Source organism: Condylura cristata, unplaced genomic scaffold (assembly GCF_000260355.1).
Source record: "Condylura cristata isolate star-nosed mole 26May11 unplaced genomic scaffold, ConCri1.0 scaffold00003, whole genome shotgun sequence".
Classification (NCBI taxonomy): Eukaryota; Metazoa; Chordata; class Mammalia; order Eulipotyphla; family Talpidae; genus Condylura; species Condylura cristata.
The window spans coordinates 1,548,542-1,576,321 of record NW_004567104.1 but is presented as its reverse complement, the minus strand read 5'-3'; the positions used below and the strand labels follow the sequence as shown (position 1 = coordinate 1,576,321).

General features: G+C 37.9%; 1 protein-coding gene across 1 annotated transcript in view; it reads right to left on the bottom strand.

Annotated features, from left to right (window-relative positions):
- Positions 1–27,780, bottom strand: part of MED12L (mediator complex subunit 12-like) — a 347,532-nt gene that overhangs the window by 279,646 nt on the left and 40,106 nt on the right. Inside the window, exons 4-7 of the mRNA XM_004675377.2 lie at positions 21,783–21,942; positions 4,193–4,362; positions 1,504–1,614; positions 218–487 (exon numbers count right to left, since the gene is read on the bottom strand). Of these exons, the coding sequence (XP_004675434.2) occupies positions 218–487; positions 1,504–1,614; positions 4,193–4,362; positions 21,783–21,942 (711 nt within the window). The remainder of the gene's footprint in view (positions 1–217; positions 488–1,503; positions 1,615–4,192; positions 4,363–21,782; positions 21,943–27,780) is intronic.

Here is a 27,780-nt window from a genome sequence, read left to right as displayed (position 1 = left end):
ATCTTTAAAAAATAAATAAATAAAGGACAACTACAATAAACTCTCTTCTAGATGAACATAACATAACATAGAAAATAAAAGAATGAAATGTCAATTTATAAATTACCTGGAAGAGGGGAAAAACAGAATTGTAATAAGACAGCTGAAGATGAGATTCCCAACTGAATTGCTTCCTACACAGAATTTTAACAATAGAACAATAAAATGTTTGACTTACCTGCAACATACAACTGAGTCCATAAACCAGAGGACCATGCTGTGCACAGGAAAGGAAGTCAGAAAAGGCGAGCTGTGCTGGGCTCATACCCGGGCCTGGGGGACCTGGACTGGGGGTCCCAATGCTTGAGTTGTTTGATCCAATCATCATGTGGGGCGAGTGGGCAGCAAGAAGGCTGGGGCTATCACTCAGCAGCAAGGCAAGACGCCGGGCACAGAAGTAAGCAAGACGACGAGACAGGTAGGCCGACTGAACAAACTCATCTGAGTACTAAGGAAGAAAAAGGACTCCAGATTTCAGTCATGTCTTGTGCTGTTCAGTGAAACAACTATTTTAATACATATTTTTCCTTTTCCCATTTAAATAAAAAAATAACCTTCAAAAGGTACTATATAGAAGAATACTGTATAATAGAAATGTAATGCAAGCCACATATGTAATCAGAATTTTTGTAGTAGTTATCAAACAAATAAGACAAAATTAAAAACTAACATTTTTCTATTTAACCTGCTATATTACAAATGTTATTATTCCATCATGTAATCAACACAGAAAGGACACACTCTTGAAATAGTAAGTCTGAAATCTGGTTGCACATTCTACACTTAATGCACATCTCAGGGGCTCAGCAACCACCTGTCTGGCTAGTGTCCTGTGCAGGGAGAAAGCACAGGACACCATTGGACACAGTCCCATGGGACTAGCTGGAGGGTCATGGGGTAGGGGAAGAAATAATTTTTCACTATGTAGTCTCAAATTGTTTAAATTGTCAACTCATGTATTACCTTTCCCTAGAAATTTTTGTCTTGAATAAATTTCATCCGTAGCACCTAAATTTTAACATCTTAGACCAATCATTAAAATAGAAAGTTACCTAACCCCCAATAGCTCAAAGAATGTAAAAAGAATATAAAGATCTTCTAGAACTTCAAAATTATATGATACAATTTGTTGCCACTGAGATCCATGTGAAAGGGAGACACAGGTTTAAAAACCTGTCTGCTTAGCTTACTGAGGAACATGGCCAATATAAATGATACAATTTGTTCCCACTGAGATCCATGTGAAAGGGAGACACAGGTTTAAAAACCTGTCTGCTTAGCTTACTGAGGAACATGGCCAATATAAATGATTGTTAGAACTATAAGCTTCATCATCACCTCATGCACTGTAGCATCAAGACCCTTTTTCTCCTTCTATTTCAAAAGGAAAATAATTCTTCCTCCACTTCTATTTAGTCACTCTTACATGCCTCATTTCTGGGCTCATGGCCACGGGCAATATACCTGCAGCATTAGTGGTAACAGGAGTTTAAGAAGGTCATCATCCATTGGCCTGATCTTTTCCAAGACATCCAGGATCCATGATAAATATTCATGTTTTTCTAGCATTCCTTCCTTAAATAAGAAAAAATACACTAATGATATTAAAGCAAAACCAACTAAAGTTCAAAGAGCAATACTGTATGTCAATATAATGTAAAAGCAATGTATCTCTGCTTTTACTATTTGTATTGTAGTAAACTATGCTCTAAATGACCACAATCTAAATTCCAAACAAAACAAGGAATTAGCATATTTTGTTTTGTTTTGTTTTTCTGTTTTTGTGTAATCTGTTTCACTTTAGGTTGAAAAAGTTCATTCCTACCATACAGGAAATTGAGAAGCTAACAGATCTGCAGGGCTCTCAAGTGCCTGGTAAAATACTGGGGAGCAGGAACTTGTGACTATACACAAGGAGGAAACTTTGTCAATGGTGATAATCAAAAAGAACAAAAGTGTCCATCCTACCATCATCACACCAGGAGTTTGAGATCCCACCAGACCTAATCCTAATCAATGCCAATGATTTAGTGGTATTCTTCTCCATTCTAAAATAAATTTTAGATGCTATAGTCTACCTAGAGAATGTAATGTTAAAAATCAATGTAAAAGCCTAATTAACTATAATATACAGAACTGGAAAGACTCTATAGTAAAACAAAGTATATAAATATACCAACTAAAAAACAGTAATATAACCACAAAATTCCACAATGTCCTGAGTAGCAGAACCCCTCTTGACATAAGCATTATTAACACTTTTACTTATGACACCATGTACATACATAGTCAAAGTTATCTTATAGGCATGTACAATGATTTATACCATAAAAGATCCTATTTGGTAGAAAACAAAGAGCAACATTTTCAGAGAAAGTCACTTACACTTTTATGGTCAATCTGTTAAAAACCTGAGTGGTGGGCCCTCCCTAGTGGCGCAGTGGGTTAAAGCACTGCTTTGAGAAGCTAAAGCCACTTCCGCATGAGTTTGATTCCCGCCTGCCCCGGAGGTGACCACATGGCGTGGCAGACCTCTCCTGACCCGCCCGCTGCTCCCCTCAGCAGTGTACTTCATAGATCTGCCTGTTCTGCTCCCCTCTCTGTCTCTGGTGAAGCCTCTCACCGCCCCTGAGCCTCTGGCCTGTACCCCCGTTCTGTACAAATAAATAAATCTTAAAAAAAAAAAAAAAAAAAAAAAAACCTGAGTGGTAAATATGTACTCCTATTTTATTCCCAGCAACTTTTGACAAATGATGTATCACCACCAATGGTCCACTACCATGGTTATACTGCTCAACTATAGTTTTAGTAACTAAATGATTAGTGTGATGTAAGACAATAGCAAAGAATTTGCTTATTGCTAATTCTGAGTTTTTTAGGTATTTAGAATCAAATAGTTAAAAGGTTAGACACAGGAAATATGCAGATTAAAAGTTTAAAAACCAAAAAAATGAATACATAAAATGGAATTTTGCTTTAAGGTATAAAGAGATGTTGAATACAAGGTTCAAAATAAAAAGATTCATAAACATGATTTACAATGAGTACATACTAGTCCATTCTCAAGATGTTACCGGTCCCTAGCCCACAATTTCTCTACATGTTTGCACATGTATCTAGGGTTAGTTTCATATTCCAGAGCATTACAAGTGAAAATTAATGAGATTTGAATTTTTAACATTAATATTTCAATTAGCTCCATCAGTTTAAGGCCTAATTGCTTCCTAGAAATGAGAGCGATTTCAATGTTCCAATACATAAAGTAATACTTCTGAAAATAAAAGTGCAGGCTTAATCCTTAGCTCCAAAAAGTCAGATAGGAGATCAGAATACATACTGAGGTTGTTCTCTGCTAAATGGTGCTAGAATTTGTAAGACAGTTTTTATTGACCTAGAATTTGTAAGACAGTTTTTATTGACATAAAATACTACTTCCCAAAATGACCGAGATCCTTCCTATTTTCAGCTCTCAGAAAAAGTCATTTACCACCTGTTCCAAGAAGGAAATTTAGAAACCACACATCTTTTCTACTCCCTTCCTCTTTGATCAAGAAAGCAGATAGTGAAAGTCAATACTAGTAATATAACAGTACAACTTCAGCTGAAGACACTTCTTCCACCAACCAGAAGTAGGCATATAACAGCACGAGCGCCCTCTGCTGGCCATTATATCAGTTTATCTGGATGAAAGTCCAGTCAGTCCTAAAAGCTTTTGACACTCAACTGCACTCAAAATGATAGCTGAATAAAATTAACATAATTTTTATCTTGAATAACAAATCCTAAAGGAGATGCACTATGAGACAGAAGGCATCAGCAAAAAGCTTGTTTTTGACTAAATACATCCAGTTTTTACAAAATAAAAATCAAAATGATTATATTTAATAGCACAATTGCAAAGAAATTAGTGGCGTTAAGAAGTTGATGTCATTGATAGCTGGAGATCAATAAGTATAGTGAGAATCTGTCACCATAGACCAAATGTGTTAGTTACCTGGAACACAAGTCAATGAAAGAAATGTCATACTAGTTTTGCTGACTGTCTTGCACTTCACATAAAGGTACAATTTAACCTAGAGAAAATTAGACTAAGGAATTTGCTCTCTTTTTCAAATAGAAAGCTGTTCAGTCTTAAGTTTCTTGGAAAGGGTACCTGGAACATATGAAATGCCAGCTTCTCATTGTACTCCCACTGCCTGATGGCTTGCTCCACATCTGGAGGCACAGGAATAGGGCCGTCACCTGTGCTGGAAGCCATGTGGTAAAAGTCAGAAATCTTCGCCAGCTGCTCCCGAAGATATCTGGTAGATATTTGTGTCCACTCTGCATTAAAATAAATTTATTTTTAAAAAAACTTGAATTTCTGGACACAACTAGTGTAAGAATTAACTTTGTCTCTCTCTTCTGATTATCGTAATATGCTAATAAAGCAAATATCTATTACATAAAAATGGCTTTTGCACACAGTCTAGAAAAGTATGCCCACCCCAAAGACCTTACTGCACAACACTAGAATGGCATGGCCTGCCCTGCACACCCATAAGGAACACTGGCCAGCAGATCATTTGGCCCTGCACTATGCCTCTGGTATACGAATTAGGTGCATCTAGGTAGGGGCCTTCCATATTAAACAACTGTTTGCATGACAAAACTATCAAAGGCACAAGAAGGAAATGGAATGATGGAGGTAAGCCCTTCGAGAAATGTGTACACCAACAGAATTTATAATCCCCCAAACACAGCCCTCTTAAGGTACTTTTTGAAGCCCCAAGTCATGTTTTAAACATGCCTAATTAAGAGGTGCTATTACGGCTCTCCCTAGTGGCCCAGAGGTTAAATCTCAGCACTACCACCTCTAAGGCCTGAGTTCATCCCTGGCTAGGGAGATGACCAACATACAGCCCACCAGACCTCTCCTGTATAGCCCGCTGCTCCCCTTTGCAGTGTATTTCATCTGGTCTGCTCCCTTCTCTACTGAACATTCTCACTACCACCCCACCACACACACCTCTGGCCTACAAAGATATTCTATGCCATAAAGGAAGAGGGAAAGGTACTACAAGGTGTAGCATCACTGCCATCTACCCCCTGCTGTCCTCCACTTCCCCCAAGACTTTGACAGCGACACTGGCGACTGTCCTCTGGACAACCAACTGGAGCCCTCAATGTTTCAACTCTCCTCAACCAAAACAAATGCCTCAGAACTCTCTCAGAAGAGTAGTGTAGTGAAGCAACAAAAGGTAAGAGACTGGGAAGGAAATAGAAAAAGTAGTTTTTTTAAAAATGCTAAAACTAGGCCCTCCCTGGTGGCACAGAGGGTTAAAGCACAGCACCAAGAAGCTTAAGCCACTTCCACATGAGTTTGATTCCCGCCTGCCCTGGAGGTGACCACATGGCGTGGCAGACCTCTCCTGACCAGCCCACTGCTCCCCTCAGCAGTATACTTTGTCGATCTGCCTGTTCTGCTCCCCTCTCTGTCTCTGGTGAATCCTCTCACCCTCCACATCTCTGGCCTGTACCCCAGTTCTGTACAAATAAATAAATCTTTAAAAAAAAATACTAAAATTATTCAAAATTATCTGCCACAGGGGCACAAATTAAATCAGTATGTTGCCTCTGGCAATCATGAGGGATATTGGTGCCGACTTTAGCCCATCCTGTGGATAAAAAATGTAATAATTGCATGCTCACAGCCAAATTTCCCCAAGGATTAGCAAAACAGCGTTTCAGAAGAAACCATCCTACTGAATCATTACCACATAATGCCACTTTCCCCTTAATTCAGCAATAGATCCTCCCACCTCCTTATTTTCAAAGGAAGCTATTTTGACAAAAGTAAGAGTAAAAACTAAACATGTGTTTGGAATTGAGTGCTTTGTTTTTATTTTTTAAGTACTGTTAAAATCACTTGACAACAGTACCTAGAGATAACTACTGTTAAGTTTTGCTCTAAACCACTTATTCTAATTGTGTCTTATTTAAAATTGAAATTAAAATGCATGTGTTCAACTCCAGGAATAAGCCACTGCAAAAAGATGAACAAGTACTAGGTCAACTTCTGTGCATGGTATAAGTTTTCAGAAACCACCACCAAAAAACACACTATCATTACAATTAACTTGTTGACATTAAAAACAAAACAGTAGCTCATCAATGTTATATGGAACCCCTAATCGGCTACAGAGTCAGGACACTCATTTGTTCAAATAGAATGCCAAGGACTGAATAAGATGATCTTAGCTTAGCTATATAATAAGCAAAACCAAAAATTACAAGTATCCAAATCCTAGCTTTTTGTGACAAGCTTGTTATTAACTCGCTCTTAGTATAGTACTATTCTCTGTGCTAGTCCCCACAGAATATTTTAGCCTCATGAGCTAAAAACAGCACATTCATACACCCCTCCTTTGTGTAAGGTATATTTTCTCTATCAGACTGGTTTTGAAAATATAGAATGTATGTTCACTGTAGAAAATTTGTAATTTAGATATGAAAACAAAGGGGGAAAAATTCATGGAATTCTAATAATCACCAGATATTTGAATACATCTTTTCAGTCCTTTTTCTTTTATGTATGCTTCAATGTTTATATACACGTGTCTTTGAAAGATAAATAGCTGGCACACTATGAAGTCCTTTTAAAATCTAAGTGGAACCTAAATGTGGCTTTCTCAGTAGTCTATTTTAATGATCTTTAAATGACATTAAGTTATCTTATCAATCAGACAGATTCAAAGATCTGGGACAGCCTGAAGTGGATCAGTAAAAACAATTAAGAGGCACAAAAAAAATTTTATTAAAAATTGAAAACAGAATATAAATGACCAGAGGTGTTAAAATTATTAGGATTCACTGGGACCATTTAGGTTCAGGATCGGTGATTAAAGGGAACAATATAGGGAGCAGCAGCCAGACAGGCATAGGGAGTCACTTAGTACACTCTAAACAAGTGCCAAGCCTTAGGCCCCACCCATCATGTCCTGATTTAGTTGGTCTGGAATGGGGGGGAGGGAGAGTTTCAAGGACGAAAAAAAAAATATATAGCTAGGAGAGATTCAAAAGTGAAAAATATGCAGAGTGGCCAAAGAGGCTACTCTGAAAGTGGAGCAGTTTTAGAGGTTATGGACACAGGGTTGGTTCCCTGATGCTGAGAAGCACTTAACAGTCCATGAAGCCTGATTCAGAAAGTTCATAAACATGACTGTCACTGCAAGTAAGACCAAGGGTCAGCATTGAGAAGAATTTAGATGATGCTCTCCAGAGTGCCCAAGAATCCCAGAACAACCATTCCTTCTTTGTTAATGCTCAACCCCCAAAGTTGATGGGGCTCCAGAGGTCACCCATTTCACAAAATAATTTTCAGATGCAGGCACTGTATGTTTACTCTAGGTCACACAGATAAAGCAATGAACAAACAAGATATTGAGGTGCTCCTAGTCCATGAAAATGCTATGTAAATTAATAAACATGATGTGCAAGAACACTGACATGCCAGTTACCCCAGGCCTGGAATAACTGCAGCATTAAAAAGACAACTGGGAACTCAGCAGAGAAGCACACAGCCTGCCAGAAAATAAAGAACACAGTAAAAGCAGCCAGGCTTCCAGAAAAGGTGGACTGGCAGTGACATTAGCAGGTAACACAGGCAGCATTTGCTGGTATTGGTTAAGCAAACTTAAAATAGATGGACCCTGGGTTCCAATCCCAGCTCTCCCACTCAGTCATGTGACCTGGACCAAGGAAGCTAACTCAGCTAAATCTCGGTTTCTTTGTCCAAAGGAGATTAACAAGACACATGTCAGAATTAGGTGATTCTGACAGTACATGCAATGCAGAAAACGACCAGCATTACCATCAACATCACTGGGATGAAAACTTTTTAAAGAAACTGAGAGACCTTGACTGTCAAAACAGACCTCTGTCACCAATGTCAGACCCCTTTCCTGTGCCCCAGCTGAGCTGTCAGTGCCTCACAGAGTGTTCTAGGTACGTATTTGTGGAATCATTAAATGCCTGTTTTATGGTTCAAAACTATCAATGGATCCACAATCCTTAATGAATTAAGGCCAAACTCCTCAGTTAAGAATTAAAACAATTTCAAATACTATCTACCATCACAGCTCTGTAAGCTCAAGTGGCTCTCTCTCTAACTCAGATACCTATGATGTTCTCTCCACCTACAATACTATCTCTGCTCTCCTGTACTTAGGGTGGAAATTGTTCTAGACCCAATTCACATGAAATCAAATGTCACTAGCCCACTCTCGTGTCTGGGCCCCACCCCACCATCTAGAGGGGATCTTGCTCTCTTCTCTGACTTAGAATTAGCTCCATTTCCTTTCTCCCCATAATACTGCACATTACAACTTCTAAGTATTGACTTGAATCAACCTACAAAGTTCTCCCAAAGTAACTACTAAATCAATTTCCTCCCCAATTATTTTGACTCTCACATCTTCACACAAATGTCTTTGCTTTATTGATGATGTTCATCTTTGCATACCTAGAATGTTTCAAATACCACTATAGGGAAAGTTCTAAATTCCTGTTCTACAACGCTCAGTGTTTATTATAAACAAAACCACTACGAGCATCGGTTTGTCAATATGCCACAAAATGGTCCACTTTGATACTAAACTTACCATTTCTTTCAATAAGCTTAAAGATAAATATATATCCTTTAATTTTATGCAGGGTCATTTCCCTAGCTATATTCTTTCCTTTAATCACCAACAATGCAAAATAAATGTAATAGAAATAGTTGTTTTTTTTTTAACTCCCACTAAGTCCAGAGACTAACTAAGCACACATGTTACAGAACTTTAAATCAAAGGCAATAGTTCCTTGATGGAGTAATCTATATCCTTGAAAATTCTTCCTGAGGCTATAATAAAAAGTTCTTGCCTTTCCTCTGTGGAATAGCATGTTTCTCAAATCTGCCGGATGCAGCAGATTTAACCAGCCTGACTTTCATGGAGTCTGAACAGGGAAAAAACTTCCATGACATAGAAGATGCTTCACACTCAATTTCTGAACACTCAGTAAGAATGATTGACTGAAAGATTTTCCACCATAAATGACTTCATCACTTTTCTGTTGTTAAAAAACTTCTTTGGGCCCTCCCTGGTGGTGCAGCGGGTTAAAGCACAGCGCTGAGAATCTGAAGCCACTTCTGCATGAGTTCGATTCCCGCCTGCCGCCTGCCCCGGAGGTGACCACATGGCGTGGCAGACCTCTCCTGACCCGCCTGCTGCTCCCCTTAGCAGTGTACTTCATCGATCTGCCTGTTCTGCTCCCCACTCTGTCTCTGGTGAATCCTCTCACCCTCCGCATCTCTGGCCTGTACCCCAGTTCTGTATGAATAAATAAATCTTAAAAAAAAACTTCTTTGATTGCAGATTTGAACAAATTATTGATAAAGTAAAAGGACGACCCACAATATTTGCAAATTATGTATAGGTTAAGAAACTTGGATCTTGAACATATAATGAACTATCATAATCCAATAAAAAAAAAAGAAAAGCCTTTCTTTAAAATGGACAAAGGATCTGAGTAAGCATTTCTCCAAAGGAGACAAACGACCAGTAAAACACTTACAAAAATGTTCAACATTATTTACTTACCAGGAAAATGTAAATCAAAACCATAAAGGATGCCTACCACTAGGAATAGTTATAAACAGAAAGACAGATAATAACAAGTGGTGGTGAGAATAGTCCTCACGCCTTGTTGATGGAAATGCACAATGGTACTGCTTTAAAAACCAGTCTGTGTTCCTCAAATGTTAAATAGTTATCACAAAATCCAGTCACATACACAACTAATTCCATAACAGGTCACATACACAAGAAGAATGTAGACAAATAAATGAATGTAGAACATGATTAAAAAGTGAAAGCAGCCCAAATCTCTACCAACTGATGAATGGATAAATAAAATGTGTTACCTACAATGGGGTACCATCAGTCAGAAGAGAGAGCGGGTACCATCAGTCAGAAGAGAGAGCGAACTACTGAGAAAAACCAGTAGCTTTTTGTTATGATGCTAATTGAAAGAAGCCAGTTTCAAAGGCGTATATATCATGTGATTTAATTTATATGAAATGTCCAGAAATGGCTAATCTATGGGGCTATTTTGATTGCCTGGGGCTAAGAAAGATTGAAGGAAAATGGGTGATGAAAATATCCTAAAATATGGTGAACACATGGAAAACAACTAAAAAGTATACTATGAATGGATAAGGCATGTGAAACATCTCAATATGGCTATTACATAATTTAAAAGTATTTTCTTGAAAGAAACTTTACTAACAAAAATCATTCACATTTCATGAAATGAGAAAAAGACTATCGTACACTGAAGGAAAAAAAAAAAAGACCCACTATAAAATATTATTTCTAGAAGAGGTGATATAGAAAGGTAGGGAAGAAGAAAAGGGTAGAAAGGGGTGACTAAAAGTTAAGGTTTCAAGCCAGGTAAAGAGTAAAGGGGCTTTACTGTATTCTTTTATACTATATCTGAAATTTTCATAATGACAGACTTTAAACAGTTATATCTTATAAAATGATTCACATAAAACTTGAAATATCCAATTCAGACAATGTTTTCTTGGGAATGAAAGAGAAAAAAGTATATTGTATGGTACCTGGTAACGAAGAACCCAAATGAAAACTGTGGCCCCCCCATGCAGAGATGCCAGTCAGAACACAGCAATTCTGTGTTTTGTGGAGTCATTGTTAGTGGGTCAAGCCGCTGGGAGGTGAGCAGAAAGAGCAGACGGAGTGCAGGCACACAATGGAACGCGATGGTATGACTGAAAACACTTTTGTTTTGTGAAGTTGACCTCTAATACAGAATTATCTGGCATAGAGTTTCACTTAGTGCAAATAGCAAGTACCAGTTTTTATCTGAATAAGTAATTTTAATATACTGTTTTTAACTGATGTTTCTCTCTACTTTTATTTATTGACATTAGTAATAACTTGGCAATCAAAGTGACAACTCAAGATAAAGTAAAAAACCATGTGTGTTTAGCCAAAAACATTAAATGTCTACCAAGGGCAGAAGCTCTTATAGGGTCTGGCACAGGAGAGGAGAAAGTAGCTCCCACCTAAGGCAATTCATCCCAGAGGTGGGAAGACACACAATGAGGTGTGAAAGCAGTGAGGCAGGTGTTCTGAGGAGGTGGGAAAACAGACACAGCAGGGGGCACTTTTGTCTTGAAGGAAGGTACAAGGGAGTCCCATAGCCTGAAAGAACAGGATGGGAGAGCAAGAAGCTAGTCACCAAGGGTGGGGAAGGTGGCCCAGACCAGAAGTCCTCACATGCTACTGCATAAAATAACCACTAGAGGGCACTAAACATACAGCTCAAGCTCCCATTCCAGAGATTCACACTCCACAGGTCTGCAGTGGGTCTAGAAATCTGCATTTATAAAAAGCAGCCTAGAGGACTTGGCCCAGGAATGACAAGGTATGGAGTTTAGACTTATCACAAATAATTAAAAGCCACTGAACCATTTTATGCAGAGGAAGGACAAAATCAGATATGTAAATTAAGATGCCGGGAGTTGTGGAGCAAACAAATGAAAAGTGACTGCAAAGGCCAGTGAGATGACTGGAAGGAACTAAAGAGACAAGAGGAAGAGACATCAACCTGATAGTTGAGAGAAGGAAAGAGGATGACAGGGCCACAAGTCTAAGCAAATCATGGTGTCCTATGCTGAGATGACAAATAGATGAGTGAGCAGGGAGGGGATAACAGAACTGTGTTCAGCTGTTTATATTAATTTTCTGTCTCAATTAAACTGTTTACCTTAAGAGTAGACATGGAAGCAGTTGTAAAAAATACAAAAATCCCATGCACTCTTTACTTAGTTTTCCCAGTGTGAACATCTTGCAAAAACTCAAGTGCAATAATATCACAACCAAGTGACTGATACCGATACAATACACAGATCTTATTCAGAATTCCCAGCTTTGAGTTCAGTTTTTGAACACTGGAACTTAAGGTGTTGGACACTCATAGGATCATGTCAAGGGGTGGTGGTACACAGGTATGAGTCAAAAGAAGGGCTATGGGGACCATTATCAAATATGAAGTGTGAAACTCAAATAACTGGTTCTGGCAACTGAAGTACCAGCAGAAACAGTCTCAGGGACAGGTGGATTTGTTGTGCAAGAGTAGGGATACCTGCTGTGCACAAATGGGCTCCACGCCCACAGTAGGAGCTCACTACCAGGAAGGGCCAGACCAGAGTCTAGAGTCAGACAATGCTTCCAGGCTAGGCCCTGCACTTGCCCACTCTGGAGTGGGGCAAGTCACTCAGTCTCTGGTGCCTCAGCCATCTGTCTATAAAATGGGCTAAGAATAAAAATATGTATTCTATAGGGTTATTTTGAGAACTAAATAAGATATACTTATAACTGGGAGTAGTACAGGCTCAGGAGAAAGCGAACTTACATGATGTATTAGTGTGGCACAGACAGGAGGCTACAAATGGGAAGGAAAGAAGCTCAAGTGATTTGGATCTCACAGAAATGTCTGGACAGGGGAGACAAGGAAGGACCTGCTATCACCGGTACATGTGCACAGATGTTTGGAGGGAGTGAGCAGACAGCCAAGGGAGAGAGACCTTCTTTTTGAATGTCAAGAAAATGGTGTGGGTAGAGAAGGAAGTCTAGAAGAGAGGTGAGAGGGCACTATGTTCACAGCACTAAAAATGGAGTCAAGGAAGGAGGTATAATATACCAACAGATAAGGGCCATCATAAGGCAAGATGTAAATGAGATATAAATAACTGCACAACTGAGTGACAGTTTTCACACTAAAGGATGTCAGAGTAAAAAGAGACCAAAATGGCCAACAGAGGAAACAGAGCCAAGGCAGGGAAACAGGAGGACGAAGAGGATGAAGAGCCAGCATTAGCAGAAGAAACTGTCCAGAGGCAGCAGGGCACACCCAGCCGCATCTTTCCTCCATTTAGCTGCTGATGGAAGCCAATAACTAAGGATCACATCAGAGGGTTTATCCCTCTCTTAACCAGGTTCCAAGCCTTGTTTCTATTCTGCTGTAGACATGTTAACTGTTGTGCTGAGGGTTTTGTTTTTTTTTTTTAACTCTAGTTGTCCTTTTCCCTATCAAACCCATACATGTGTCTGAAGTTCAGGCCCTTAGCAGCCACCGAATCCAATTTTAGCTCCTTGAACAGGAATTTCTTATTCAACATATCAACACACCACCAGCTTTTTGATGCAATTAGTCTGGGGGGGTTTCTTCCTCATGAAGGGGCATATTGAATACCTGTCATTACTGGCTCCACCCCTCTCTCCCAAAACATGAGAGAGATGTTTAAAGTGAATGACATCATTGTCATAAGTTTCTCAAATGTTTTCACACTCCTGAATATGCCTAAGTGAACAGCCTTGATCAGGGAGAGATATTCCTATCATAGAATAACCAGGACATCATTTTTATAAATACTAAGCCAGTACATTTAATTTACTCCTTAAGCAGCTTTCCACATATGGGGCCAAACCACAGGGTCTAGTAGCCCAAGAAAGAAGCCTCCATCAGGGCAGTAGCCCTCATGAGGTGCCCACAGAGCTGCTCCCTGTATGGTATACTCACCAATTCTTGCTCTTACAGCCAGGCCTTGGTGGGAAGGTCAAGATGGAAGACAAGGAAAGCTGGGGTTGTAAAAGAAGAAAGGATCGGGCCCTCCCTGGTGGCGCAGCGGGTTAAAGCACCGCACTAAGAAGCTTAAGCCACTTCCGCATATACCTGCCTGCCCCAGAGATGACCACATGGCGTGGCAGACCTCTCCTGACCCACCCGCTGCTCCCCTCAGCAGTGTACTTCATCGATCTGCCTGTTCTGCTCCCCGCTCTGTCTCTGGTGAATCCTCTTGCCACCCCTGCATCTCTGGCCTATACCCCAGTTCTGTATGAATAAATAAATAAATCTTTTAAAAAAAAAAAAAAAAGAAAGGATCTGAGAAGACAGACAGAGGGGAAATAGGAGAGCAGGCCAATAAAAAGCATTTGCTGCAGCTCCACAGAGGTATCTAAAGCTAACTGAATTATTACACCAGATATTTACTGCCCTCATGGCTCTCCAGTCTCTGCTCCAGAATGACAGAAGCACGTCATTTGCAAAACAACAACAAAAATTTCCACATTTTCTTTTTATACTTTGTATAGGAATTTAATTCCATCATTAGTTGACGTTTGAATAAAGTTTCTACGGTAAAAAGGAAGGGTAAAAAGCATGTTTTTACCACATAACTACTAAATGCAGTTGCTGTACAGTTTGTACATTGCTAAACAAACTTTACATAGACAAGGATTTTGCATTAGCACACAAATACAAACACTACAGACATTATATAGCCAGATAACTGTAAAGTAACTGGACGAAAAAGCTCTAAACATACTAATGTTTATACTTCACAAAAACCAAGTCACTGTACACCCTTTCTCCCCAGCACCCTCTCTTCCAGAACTCATCCTATTCTGTCTTGCTGACAACCAAAGGCAATGTGTGATATATTCACTTAATTAAATTTACTCAATTTAGCTTTGTTATTCTCAAAGATATTCCAATTGTGAAAGACTGACACTGTCAATACATCCTGTGATTCCTTACCCCAAAATACCAGTGAGTGCAATGGGGGTTGATAGTTACTTTATTCTAGGGGTTTTATTTGGAAATTATACACACTATTTCTGAAAAAAAAAAAAAAAAAAAAGCTTTCTACTCATCATGGAAGTAACATTCCAGTGTAAATTGCAAAAAAAAAAAAAAGAGAAGGTCCAGTTTTTAGAGTCCTGGATAAGAACAAGGTCCCTCCAAACACAGTATGGGACAAGAGCAATGTCCTTAAAGGAACATGAAAGGTAAACATGAAAACACACTACAGATAGACATGAAAACGCATCTCAGAAGATACACAAGTAACTAATACCAGTGACTGCATCTGAAGAATCTAATGGGGAGCTGGGAGAAGGTAGAACCCAAGAAAGTGAAGAGACTCTACTAACCTCACATCTCAACAATGTGTGGTTTCTACTATGCATAAAAATTACTGACTTTTTTAAACTTATTTACCCAAACTATTAAGACTTGAAAAAATGATAGCAGAAAAGACTGAAGCAAGTACAGTACACTCAACAGAATTATAAATCTAACTCATTTACTCTCAGTTTGTCCAGAAGAAAGACAATTAACAGTTTTAAGACAAATACATTTTAAGACTATAAAATAAATAAAACGGTCCCAATTTTTACTCAAAGGCTAAAGTCCAACTCATTTCACTCTTTTTTTTTTTTTAAAGATTTATGTATTTATGCATACATAACTGGCCAGAGGTACAGGGGCGGTGAGAGGCTTCACCAGAGACAAAGTGGGGACCAGCACAGACAGATAAATGAAGTACACAGCTGAGGGGAACAACAGGAGGGTCAGGAAAGGTCTGCTGCACCATGTGGATCACCTCTGGGGCCAGGGATTGAATTCACACTAAAGCGGCTGTGGCCATGTTACAGTGCTGCATCCTTACCCATTGCGCCAGCAGGGAGGGGCTCAATTTCAGGAAACTTTTCTTAACTTTCCTGGTCTCCCTATAATTTCCTACATGATTACAGCCAGTGATACAATGGCTGTTGTTCTGCATCTTGTTTGCAATCACACATTTCTACAGAAAGACTCTTCTAGGTAATAATGTGGGACTGAGGCTAGGTTTAACTAACTTTTTTTTATAGATGTTACATAAGCTACACTTGCACTTGTCTTGAAGTCCAAATAATTCTCTACATAACTTACTGTGGAATAACAGCCCACACTCCACAAACCCCTTGGTTGCCATTCACCAATGCAAGTATTTTCAACTATTTTATTTCTGTGTTTTCTGTTTATCTCTTTAGCTATAAATAATATGCTTTCAATTCTACTTTTTTATTTTAAACATTATGTCTTGATTTCCTACTTTGGAAGGTGATGGAATATTAGGTTCTTTTACCTTCTACCATATTTAATTCTGAACATACTAAGTTTGCTGCAGTAGGGTAAAACAAGTAACTGTGTTTGTATTACTAAAAATCATTCACTAATATAATAAAAAGGTTAAACAGAAAACTGAAGAAGTAACAAAAAAAATCTTTAATATTAAATGGAAACACTGAAGATTATAACTGAAAATGCGAACAGAAACCCTGGCATGCCCACACATATACATGCCCATACCAGCTACATCTCCACCATCCAGTGACACTAATGTCATGGCATCCTACTGGCAACAAGCACCTTTGGCGTCCAAGTCTTGCTTTCTAAATACCAATGCAATGGCTAATTGCAGATCTGAAGCATAAAGAGCTTGGGACATCTTCTGGGCCAAAAAGCAAAGATACACGGTATGACAAATACTGTCTTGTCAAAACGATACCAAGAGTTTTAAGCACCTTCCTTTTGGCCAATGTGAGGACAAAATGAATACCAAAGTGAATGTAAATGACTTTAAAATACTGAATGACTAAAAATCCCTGAGTTCATCTTGATTATGAAAACAGTATTTTTTAAAAGAAGGAAACATTTTCACTACTAAGGTGCAATAAATAACCCCAATTCTTACTTCAAATGTTGATAATCAAAAGAAAATATATCATTTACTCTGCCTTTTTACAAAGGAATCTTTATTTTTCACAGTTTATGAGGAAAAGTTCATTTTACAGAAGATTGATAAATAACCATTCTCAGTGAAATAACTATGAGTTTGCTGACGGCTGAGAAAATGGTAGTTGCAGGTGCCAAAGTATTACTCCATAGGTTCCTATTTCTTCTATTGGAAAATGCTTTTGACCAGATAACCAGTTTCTGATTGGTGAGATAGCAACTAAAACTTATTTTTCATGCCTACTTAATGCATAGATTTAAGTTAAGTTTATACATTCAGTTCTGTGTAATCTCCATGGTTATTTTTATAGTAATAGTCAAGGCAGGTATCTCCTTCATGACAAATGAATACAAGAAACACTGAAAATTTGGAGACAATCTTGACTTGAAACTACAATTTTGTCCCTGGAATATAAAAAACTTAGTAAGCAACGTCTTTAAGAACTCAAACTGAAATTAAGCTGCTTGGCTTCGATAAGAAACCAGACTGTCAATTATGTATTTAGCAAGGTTTATTTTTGCAGTCCAAATGGCTCAGTGAATATGTCACAAATTAATCACCCACTGTGCGAGAAAGGTAGCTGTTACTTCTTTGTATAAGGACAGTGGTTCTAAGAATATAGTCAACCAAAAACTGTCTCTCATACAACTCAAGTCCCACCCCCACAAAACCTGAGGTGGTACAGAGGAAACAAGAGGGGTAAAAAGAGCAGTTCCCTGGGCAGTTTAACCACAAACATTTTCTTCTAATCTTTGTGCTCCCCCAAAATAGACCTCATGATAGTCTTGTCACTTCTCACCATACTGAACACCCAACAATTCCTAGACAGAATTAGAGCTGCTCGTTGCTTCCTTGTTTCTATGGCACCCTAAACTCTGCTAGGCTCTGCCTGAAACCCAGAGCACCATGAGAACCAATGCTGCTCAGGGCCCCTAGTCTTACAGCCTAAGCCCTGCTGGCACTTTGTCCCTGGTGATGTTTCTTGACCCAGGGGCCCAGACCTGAGTACTCATATCACCCAGCACCCAGTAAGTCACAACAGGGAGGCAAGAGCAGGCCCTTTGCAGGAGGTAGGCCAAGGTGAGAATCCAGCTCCATTTGTGCCAGCCAGTAAGTTACTAAACTTGTAAGGCTTAAGTCTCTCATACCCAAAATGGAGAGATAAAACCTATACTGCAAGACGTTATAATGATTACAATATCCCTAGCACAATATATAAAGTAATAAATACTAGTAAGATTGTTAGTAAGAGCAATAGTTCTAGTGGCAGTTGTAGCCTTCTATAAGGAGTATATAAGCTCTGGCCATGTACAGAGCAACATTCTAACTTTTAAGAAATAATGGTTCATATCATACTTAGAAAATAGTGTCAATTATTGTCATTTTACGGATAAGAAACTGAGGAAGTGTTACAACAATAGTGTTAAGAAGCCCTTTATTCACTCCCCACCACCACCAGACAGATCTCACACATTTCACTCTAAAAACAAACCTTGTACCATTGTATTCTTGGCAGTGCTGAAAACTCATATAACAACTGCAAAATATAAAATAAAACCTGTTGCTCCATAGGTTAAACTATTTGAAGGCTCTATTTCTTCACTTTCACCATCCTTTTGCCAGAAATGCCTTTTCCCAGCATAAAAAAAAAAAATGCCAGCTACAGCCTCCTGGGAAATGTTTGTTTTCCAAAACTATAATTCACTTCCTTTGTGAATCTGCTGGGACTTGCAGGAACTCCTTCCTCAGTTAGTTCATTTCATTGTTAGTACTTCCTTACTTCTCTAGATGGTTTGATACAGTCCCCCCACCTAAACTGTGAACAGTTCAAGGCCCTCTCTGTCTTCGCTAACTAGTAGGGTGTCAGCACAGGCCTCTGAGTCTCGTCTAGAACTATACTGGGTGGCCCTATATACCCACCACATGCACTGCATTCTCATCTGTAAAATGGTAAGACAGATATCAAGAGTACACAGAAAATAAATCAGAAAATGGACAGAATATACATAGAACTTTGCAACTGTCTACTGATGAAATGAAACATGCGGCATAACCACACATCACAGTGCTCTCGGCAGAAAGGCAGGCCCTGAAAGGCCAACAGACCTGAAGGACTTGGCTGCTCTCACACAAGCCAACAGTAAACACAGCACGAGGGTCCCACAGCAAATGGATGAGGAATCCCCTAGGCTGACAACCTCCCCAAAACTGCAAGCATTTGCACAGCATGTGGTTTAAGCCAGGTTCACAGGGAGCACGGTTCTCCTCCCTCACATGACGCAGGAAATCCGTAATAACTCCAGAAATGGTGTTACAGTGACAGCAGTGTGACAGTAGATAGCAGAGCAGTTATTAGTTGTCTTGACAACAGTAAGACTCCTCAAAGGAAAAATTCTTACAAATAAATGTACAAAGTTTGGTGATACAAATATCAACTTGTTTTTCCTATCCTGTTCAGAGACTTTAATTCTATCACTGAGTTATAAACTTTTATTTTTCAGAGTTGGTCAGCCCATTTTAAACATTTTCTCAGGTCAGACTGCTAAATATTCCTGTTCTCCTAAAGACAAATGTCAAAATAACCTAAAACCAAATATGCATTATATCTGTTGTTCTCTTCCTCACCCATTTGATACTGACCCATTTGATAGCATTTTCTGAATATCATATCAAGCTATTCTTATCTCTGATTTTTTTACAAGTCATATAAGGACTAAAAAATTATAATCTCTTCCTCCAATGATTTCTAATTCATCTTTATTTTAAATTTTTTTCACTTGCCTTAGAATTTGTCCAAGTCAAGCATTTCTTTAACCTCCTTGAAATTACATAAACTCAAGTCCCCTCTCTTGAGTTTATGGGGATACAGTGTCCTGTATATGTCTTTACCAACTGTGGGCCAGAGCAGCATCCACTTAATCTACAGTGTAGATGTAAGTCTGCATAATGATATTGAAAAATCTGTTTCTCTGTTGAATGAGCTTACTCAATGGGTCCTACTCCCTTGTTGCAGTTGGCCCACCTGACTTTGGGAAAAACTCCCCTCAATAAAATCAAATAGTAGTGCCTTATAGCTGGGTTCCAATGCTGATTGTGAGAACTAAAGATAAAACATGCTTGTATTACAAAAGAAATGAAAAGGCCATTGCTCCTGAAAACACTTTACAAATCCTAAAGTCATCAAAACAAAGGAAGTCATAAAACCATCACCAGAAAGGATGACAACAGTTCACCTTACCCCAAAGATCACTGTTAAACCCAAAACTACACTGAATCTACTACTGAATGTTCTGAAATGTATAAAGAATAATAACTTATAGGATCTTTCGCCTAGGATCCCTAACTCACCTCTAATGAAGTTCTGAAGTGTATGTCATTTAATCCAAATATCACACAAAATAGGTGCATGCCTGCTTGGCATTAGAATTTGTTATTTTATGCCTGTGTCTATAAAGCCAAATGCTTCCAAATTTAGTAAATAATTTGCATAAGGAAAGTGAAGATGTTGAAGACAAAGAGTAAAGACATATCAAATTCAATAAACTAGTAGTAAAACAAGGCCATATATTTTAAACATGTGCCCTTTTCATGTATTATAAATAAAATGCTACACTTGCATTATGAAAACACCTAAGAACAGCAAGAAGAATTGAGTATTTACATAAGTCAAAATATTGCTATTTTAAACAGGGTAAAATCTGGTAACCACCACCTTACCCAAATGATCCAATTTATCACCATCGTAGTATGGCTTTGTGAGAAGCAATGTTCCAGAATCACATGCATGGTATTCCCTCCCAAAGCACATAAGCTGACTCTAATCACAAGGAACTGGACAAATGCAAATTATTGGACAATCTAAAATATAACTGATCCTTTTCCCCTTCACAAATATCAAGGGAAAGGAAAAGAGAGACTGGTGGACTGTTCCAGACTTTAAAAGGGTAAAGCAATTAAAGGGAGTAAGACTGTGGTCTGGACCACCACTGAGAACAGTATCTGGGTAAGACTTTGCTTTAAATAACCAGCCACTCAAAATGTAACATGAAGAAAATTGAAGAACAATACAACAGAGTAAAGGAGTAATGATGTTTTTAGGTGGAGGGACTAAGGAAGTGCCATTTGAGCTAACACTGCAGTGGGGAAGAGGACTGGCCATGTGGACATCTAAAGGTGGGGGGTTGGGGAGGGGGAGGCACCCAAAGCTCCACACTCTGATGAACACACCTGAGTGAGAGGACACACAGTATACAGCATGACTGAGTTCGAACAGGGAGTGCCCAACCAGAAAGTTGGCATTTGAGGAGCCAGAACAGAAACCAGTTAGCCATCAGCCTGCTACAGTGCAGTAAAGATGGTAGTGCTGGTTTGGGTCAGCACAGCAGCCACAGAAAGAGAAGTATGCTGTCAAATTGATTGTACTTTGAAAACAAAGTTGTTTACTGCTGAAGGACAGAATATAAGAGTTTTGAGGGAAAGATAAATCAATCTAGTGACATCAAATGCACTTAATAAGAATTTTGAGGGAGGGACAAGTTAGGAATGGTGAGAAATGAATTTTGATTTGCTCTCTCTATCTCTCTCTCTTTATGTGTGTGTGTGTGTGTGTGTGTGTGTATTTCAGTTGCCTATAATTCATCAAAGTAGAGGGAAAAGTAAGTAACTAATATCTCTATCTCTGGGAGAAAGTATTCATAAATACCAAACTAACATTAACACTAAATTAATGAGTACCTTTAATGTGTATATAGAGAGAGACAGACACACAGAGACAGAGAAAGATGAATAAAACAAAACTGCGTATGTTTGTGTTTTACACACATTGAATGAAGGGAACTTCAAGAGGGGAAACAAGAAGGAAAAAGAAGAGAAATTTGTGGACTGTATTATTCCTACTTCAGTACCATTTGAAGGTTTTGTAAAAAGAATGGATTACTTTGGTAGTAAAAAGATAGTTCTTTTGTTTCCCCTGCAAAACAACAAGCTGTACTTGTCTCACTAAAATCTGTAAAAATGAAGGCAACAATTATGAACCAATAAGAAAATGTAAAATCTATCAAACTATCTCACTTACCCAAATTGGGATCGGTAGCCTGACGTTTCTTAATTTTAGCTTCAGAAATAGCAGAATAATAGGCACAAGTCATCTTGATCAGCCATGTTGCTCGAACCATTGGCACTGAATATTTAGCTAAATAAGCAAAAACATCTTCTTTTTTACTAAGGATGGGAACCTAAAAGGAAATAATATATTTACATTAATGACATATTATGTTCATTGTCAGGCCAAACTAAAAGGGAAGCAACAGAGAATATAAATTATCTTCTGCCTAAGAAAGGGCAGTTGAGATAGCTTTTCTAACAGTATGTAAGGTTTTTTTGTTAAAGGAAACATTTTAAGCAAATTTTCCTTAAGAGAAAACAATCAAAACTATGTGTCCCACATTAGCAACACAATGTTAACATTTCTTAGTTATAAAAAAAACTTCAAATTCTTAGATGTTGAAAATTATTATTATATTAATAACATAGGGAACATAATTCCATGACAGTCCAAAGAGTTTCTCTCAAAATTGTAAGGGACAAATCATCCCTTACATCTACATCCCCACTCTACATTTTATTGAGAAACACTATTTTATATAAAGCTTTCTGACTGTGATGTTTCTAAGAATAACAATTTACAGAGCATCTCAATTTACAGTGCCTTGGTCCAAAACATTAAAAGACTAACATGACTTATCAGTAACTCTAACAAGCACTGAGCTAGAAAAAGGTAATTAATTAATTTGCTCCTTCAAACTAGACATGTAAAGAGTTAATTATTTCTCCCAGAACACAAAGATACTATTTACCAAATTAGTGCTACTGAATGATTTGAAAGAGTTAATCTACTGTTATAGTGGGCTGTGACTGTGAGAAAAATCCTCACAAATATCCTAGGGACCGTCTGGCACCCTGTATGTAATCTAGTCAAAGTATGAATATATAAAACAGTGGACAGAAAGTGTATTGGCTGAGGCAGCAGAATGGGAACACTAAGAGCAAGAGGCGAGGAGTGTACTTCACCCCAGAACTAGTATCTCATGCTCCAGTCCTACACCAGTCTGTATGATTAACTGAATCATTCCGTAAATGAAGTAAATCAGAAAATAAGCTTTCCATAAGAGCTGGACCGGTCTGCGCCCCACCAGTAGTCAGGAAGGTGCTTCATTTAGGGACCATGATCATACCAATGCTGATTACAACGCTGATTGGTTAGAAATTAAAGTAAAAGACTTACTTGTCAAAATTATAAGAATTTTAATTTTGTTGCTAATTCTAAAGATTTTTCTATGCCAGTCAAAGTTTTTTCAAGCCAAGGTTTTGACCCTCTCCTAAAAGGATCCTGGACACCGTAACAATGGACATCAAGAGTTCTGATCTCTGCTCCGAACGCAGATTTGAGCTTGATTTTGTGTTCTAAATCAAGACTTTAGACCAGCTGGTTCATGTAACATAGCACTATTCTTTTTAATTAATTTATTTTTAATTGAGTCAATACTAGGCTACCCCCATCAAGTATTCCCACTATAGTGCACCTACCACAAAATAACCCATAGTCTATTGTGTTTTCTTCCTCTTTGTTCTTTCCCCTCCCTCCTCTGGACACTTCAACTCTGTAGTTAACTTTGAAGGGTTCATTTTTAAATTGACTCTAACTTTGGTTACTCTAATATTCCACACATTATTGACACCATCTGGTATTTACCTTTCTCCTTTTGACTTATTTCATTTAGTTATCCCTTCCAGCTTTAATCACATTGTCAAAACAGCAAGAGTTTATCAAATATTTTTGATGACTGAGTAATATCCCACTGTGTATCTACAACTTCTTGATCCACTCATCTGTTTTGGAGCACTTAGGTTGTTTCCACAAATTAGCTATAGCGAATAGTACAGCAACAGACATGGAAATACAATGTTCCTTGGAAATTAGTGTTTTTGTCACTTTGAAGTAGATGCCTAGGAGTGAAATTACCACATCACATGGCAGAGCCATTTGAATGCTTTGAAACACCTCCACACTAGTTACCATAAGGGCTAGAAGAGTCTGTATTCTCACCAGTAGAGGAGGGTTCCTTTTCTCCACATCCTCAACAGCACTGTTTTTTCCTGATCTTTCAACATGAGTCATTCTCACAGTGTGAGATGTTCTCATTGTGGTCTTGATCTGCTTTTCAATGAGGGTAAGTATTGGTGACCATCTTTTTCATATATGCATGTATGCAGTGTGCATATCTACTTTGGCAATCTGTTTAATTTTCTGCCCATTGATTGGGTTATTTTATAAAAGAGATCTGTGTATAGCTCTGACAGGAGTCCCTTGTCAGATATATGGTATGCAAATATTTTCTCCTATTCAGTAGTATGTCTTTTCATTTATGTTATGTCTTTCACTGTGCAGAACCTTGTTAACTTGATGCAAGCTCCACTGTTCTTTTGTTTTCATTGCTGTTGAGGAATGCATCCTTAAATATACCACTAAAGCTTATGTAGTGAAATGTTAGGCCTATGTTATTTTATATGTATTTCAGGTCTTATATCCAATCTTCGATATTTATGTATCGTGAATTGACTTTAGTGTTTTATGTGAGATTGTGGTGTAGTTTCATTATTTTGCATTGCAACTGTCCAGTTTTTCCCACACCATTTATTAAAGAGGCTGTCCTTGTTCCAATATATGTTCTTGGCTTCTTTGTCATAGATTAACTGTTCATAGAGGTGTGAGTTTATTACTGAGCTCATAATTCTATTCCACTAATCTGTGTGTCTGTTTTTGCTCTATTACCAAGCTGTTTTAATTACTATGGCTTCATAAAATAATTTGAGGCCTGGAGTCTATATAATACCTCTATTCTCTTTTTGTCAGAATTGTTTTTGCTATTTGGGGTCTTTTGTAATTACATATGAATTTCAGTAGTGTTTGTCCCCGTTCTCTGAAAAATGCCACTGGTATATTCATTGTGATTACGTTGATTCTGTATACTGGTTTGGGTAGGGCATTCCGAAAATATTGATTCTTCCAAACAATTAGCAGGGAATATTATTTCATTTCTTTGTGTCTTCTATTTCTTTAAGCAAATGTCTTATAGCTTTTTTTTTTTTTTTGGCATGGATTGTTTTGCCACCATTGTTAGGTTTACTCTTACGTATTTCATTTTTTATGTTGTGATCATAAATGGGATAACATTCTTAATTTTTCCTTTTTTTCATTGTTTGAGAAAGGCAATTATTGTGTGACATATATACTGCCACTTTGATAAACTGTTTCATTTTTTCTGTGAAATACTGAGGGTTCTCTATGTATATTATCATGTCATCTATGTATATTATCATAGTTTTACTACTTCTTTCCCAATTTGGATTCCTTTTATATATTCCTCTTGCTTAATTGCTCTAGCTAGGACTTCCAGAATTATGTTGAATAGCACTAAGGAGAGTGGACATCCTTCCCTTGTACCAGATCTTAGTGGAAAAGGTTTCAGTTTTTCACCACTGGAAAGGACAGTAGATGCGAGTTTGTTGCAAATGGCTTTTATTATGTTAAGGTGTGTTCTATTTATCTCCAGTTTTTCAAGAGTGTTTATTATAAATGGATGGTGGATCTTATCTAAAGTGTTCTCAGCATGTACTGCTATGAATAATCAAATGATTTTTATCTGTATGTTGATGTGATTATTCAATTGAGTTCCAGATGTTCCTGGCATGACTCCAATTTGGTCATAGTGTATGATCTTTTTAATACATTTGCTAGGACTTTATTAATGATTTTTGCATCTGTGTTCATTAGGGAAATTGGTCTGTAATATTCTTTTCAGTGTGTTGTCTTTTTTTTGATTCTGGTATTTTGGTTGGCCTCAAAAGTTGTATTTGCAAGTATTCCTTCTTTTTCAACTTTATGAATGTGCAGGATAGGCTTTAGTTCATTTTTAAAGGTTTGGTAGAATTCACTTTTGAAACTATCTGACTTGTTTTTTGAGAGAATTTGTTTGTTTCCTTATTTGTGATAGGTTTTTCCAGGATAAGTTAGTGTGAAGATGTTCTAGAATTACCCTCTAGCCATTTGCTGTGATTTTTCCTTTCATTTTTTACCCTGAGATTTCTCTATTTTATTGATGAGCCTTGCTAGAGATTTGTCAATATTTATTTTTCCAAGAGACCTGGCTTTTGGTTTTGTTGTTTATTTCGCAACAAATCAAGGTGCTCCTTCATTTGGTGAGTATACACTGATGATTATCATCATATCTTCCTGATGTATACTGTCCTTAATTATTACATAATGTCCATACCTATTTCATATACTTTTTTAATTGGAATCTATTTTTTCATTTCTATTTCAATTAGCTCTGCTTTCCTTTCTACCATTTTTGTTCTTTTTCTAATTCCTCAAGTTGAGAAAGAATAATATTCATTTGGTGCTTTTTTATTTCTTGATGTAAGCCTGTATCACTACATATTCTTCTTAGTACACTTTTGCTGCATCACCTAGGTTTTGGATAGGTTCATCCTACTTACCATTTCTCTCAAGGTATTTTGATTTCTTCTTTTAGCTCTTCATTAATTCATAGTATTTCAGAAGTGGGTTAGTCAATCTCCATACATTAAATAATTTCCCTGCTTTCTTTTGATGGTTGATTCCTAGCTTGATACCTTTATGATCCGTGAAAATGCTAGGTATTTCAATCTTCATGAACTTGTTGATATTTTTTTCTGTGTCCCAAAATGTGGTCTATTCTGAAGGATGTGCACTTGAGAAAAATGTGTATTCTGCTTTTTAGGAGGGTACAGTGCTCGGTAAATGTCTATTGGGTCTTTCGGGTCCAATTCCCTGTTTGTTTGTTTTAAAATATATTTAATTTATGCTTACAAGTACTGGGGTACACGTCAGTGGTGTGGGGGGTAATAGGAGTCACCAGAGATAGAGTGGGGAACCGAACAGGCAGATCTACTAAAATACATAGCTGAGTTGAGCAGGGGACAGGTCGGGAGAGGTTTGCCACGTCATGTGGGTCACCTCCGTGGCAGGAGATGGAACTCGTGCTGCAATGGCTATAACAGCTTCATAGTGCTGTGGTTTAACCCACTATGTCACTAGGGAGGGCCCCAATTCCTTGTTTAGTATTATTGTATCACCAATTATTTTCTGTTCTAGGAGATTAATCTATCTATTGGTAAAAGTGGGGTATTTAGAGTCTCTAACCACAAATGTGTTTCTTTCAGTGTCTGTTGTCAAGAGTTGATAGTAGTTGCCTAATATATTTAGGTATGCTTTCGTTTGGTGAGTATGCACCAGTAACTATTATATCTTCCTGAAGTATTTTTTCCTTATTACATAATGCCATACCTATCTCATTAACATTTTTTAAAAGATTTATCTAATTATACATACATAGCTGGGGTACAGGCCAGAGGTGCAAGGGCAGTGAAAGGATTCATCAGAGAAAGAGTGGGGAGCAGATCGACGAAGTACACTGCTGAGGGGAGCAGTAGTCGAGACAGGAGAGGTCTGTTGCGCCTTGTGGATCACCTCTGGGGCCAGGGATCAAACTTGCACTGAAGTAGCTGCGGCTCGCTTGCAGTGCTTCATCCTAACCACTACACCATGAGGGAAGACCTATCTCATTAACATTTTTAATTAGAAATCTATCTCATCTTTGATAGTTGGCTGAATAGATTTTCTTTTGAGTTCTATTTGCTTGAAAGATTGTTTTCCAACCCATTACTTTGGAGTTCTTTGTTTTTGGAATATAGGTGTGTCTTCTGGAGACTACAGAAGGTTGGGTTCTGCTTCTTGATCCAACTACACTGTGCCTTTGAATTGCAAAGTACAGTACATTTCCATTTAAAGTGCTTAGAGATATGTGATGATCTGTTGCTGTCATTTTATACTTAACTTTTGTGGTTCAATTTATTTCCTTAAATTATATGTTCCTGTTAGCACAAGGATGGTTCAACATCAGAAAATCAATTAATGTAATCCATCACATCAACCGACAGAAGAATAAAAACCACATAATCATTTCGATAGA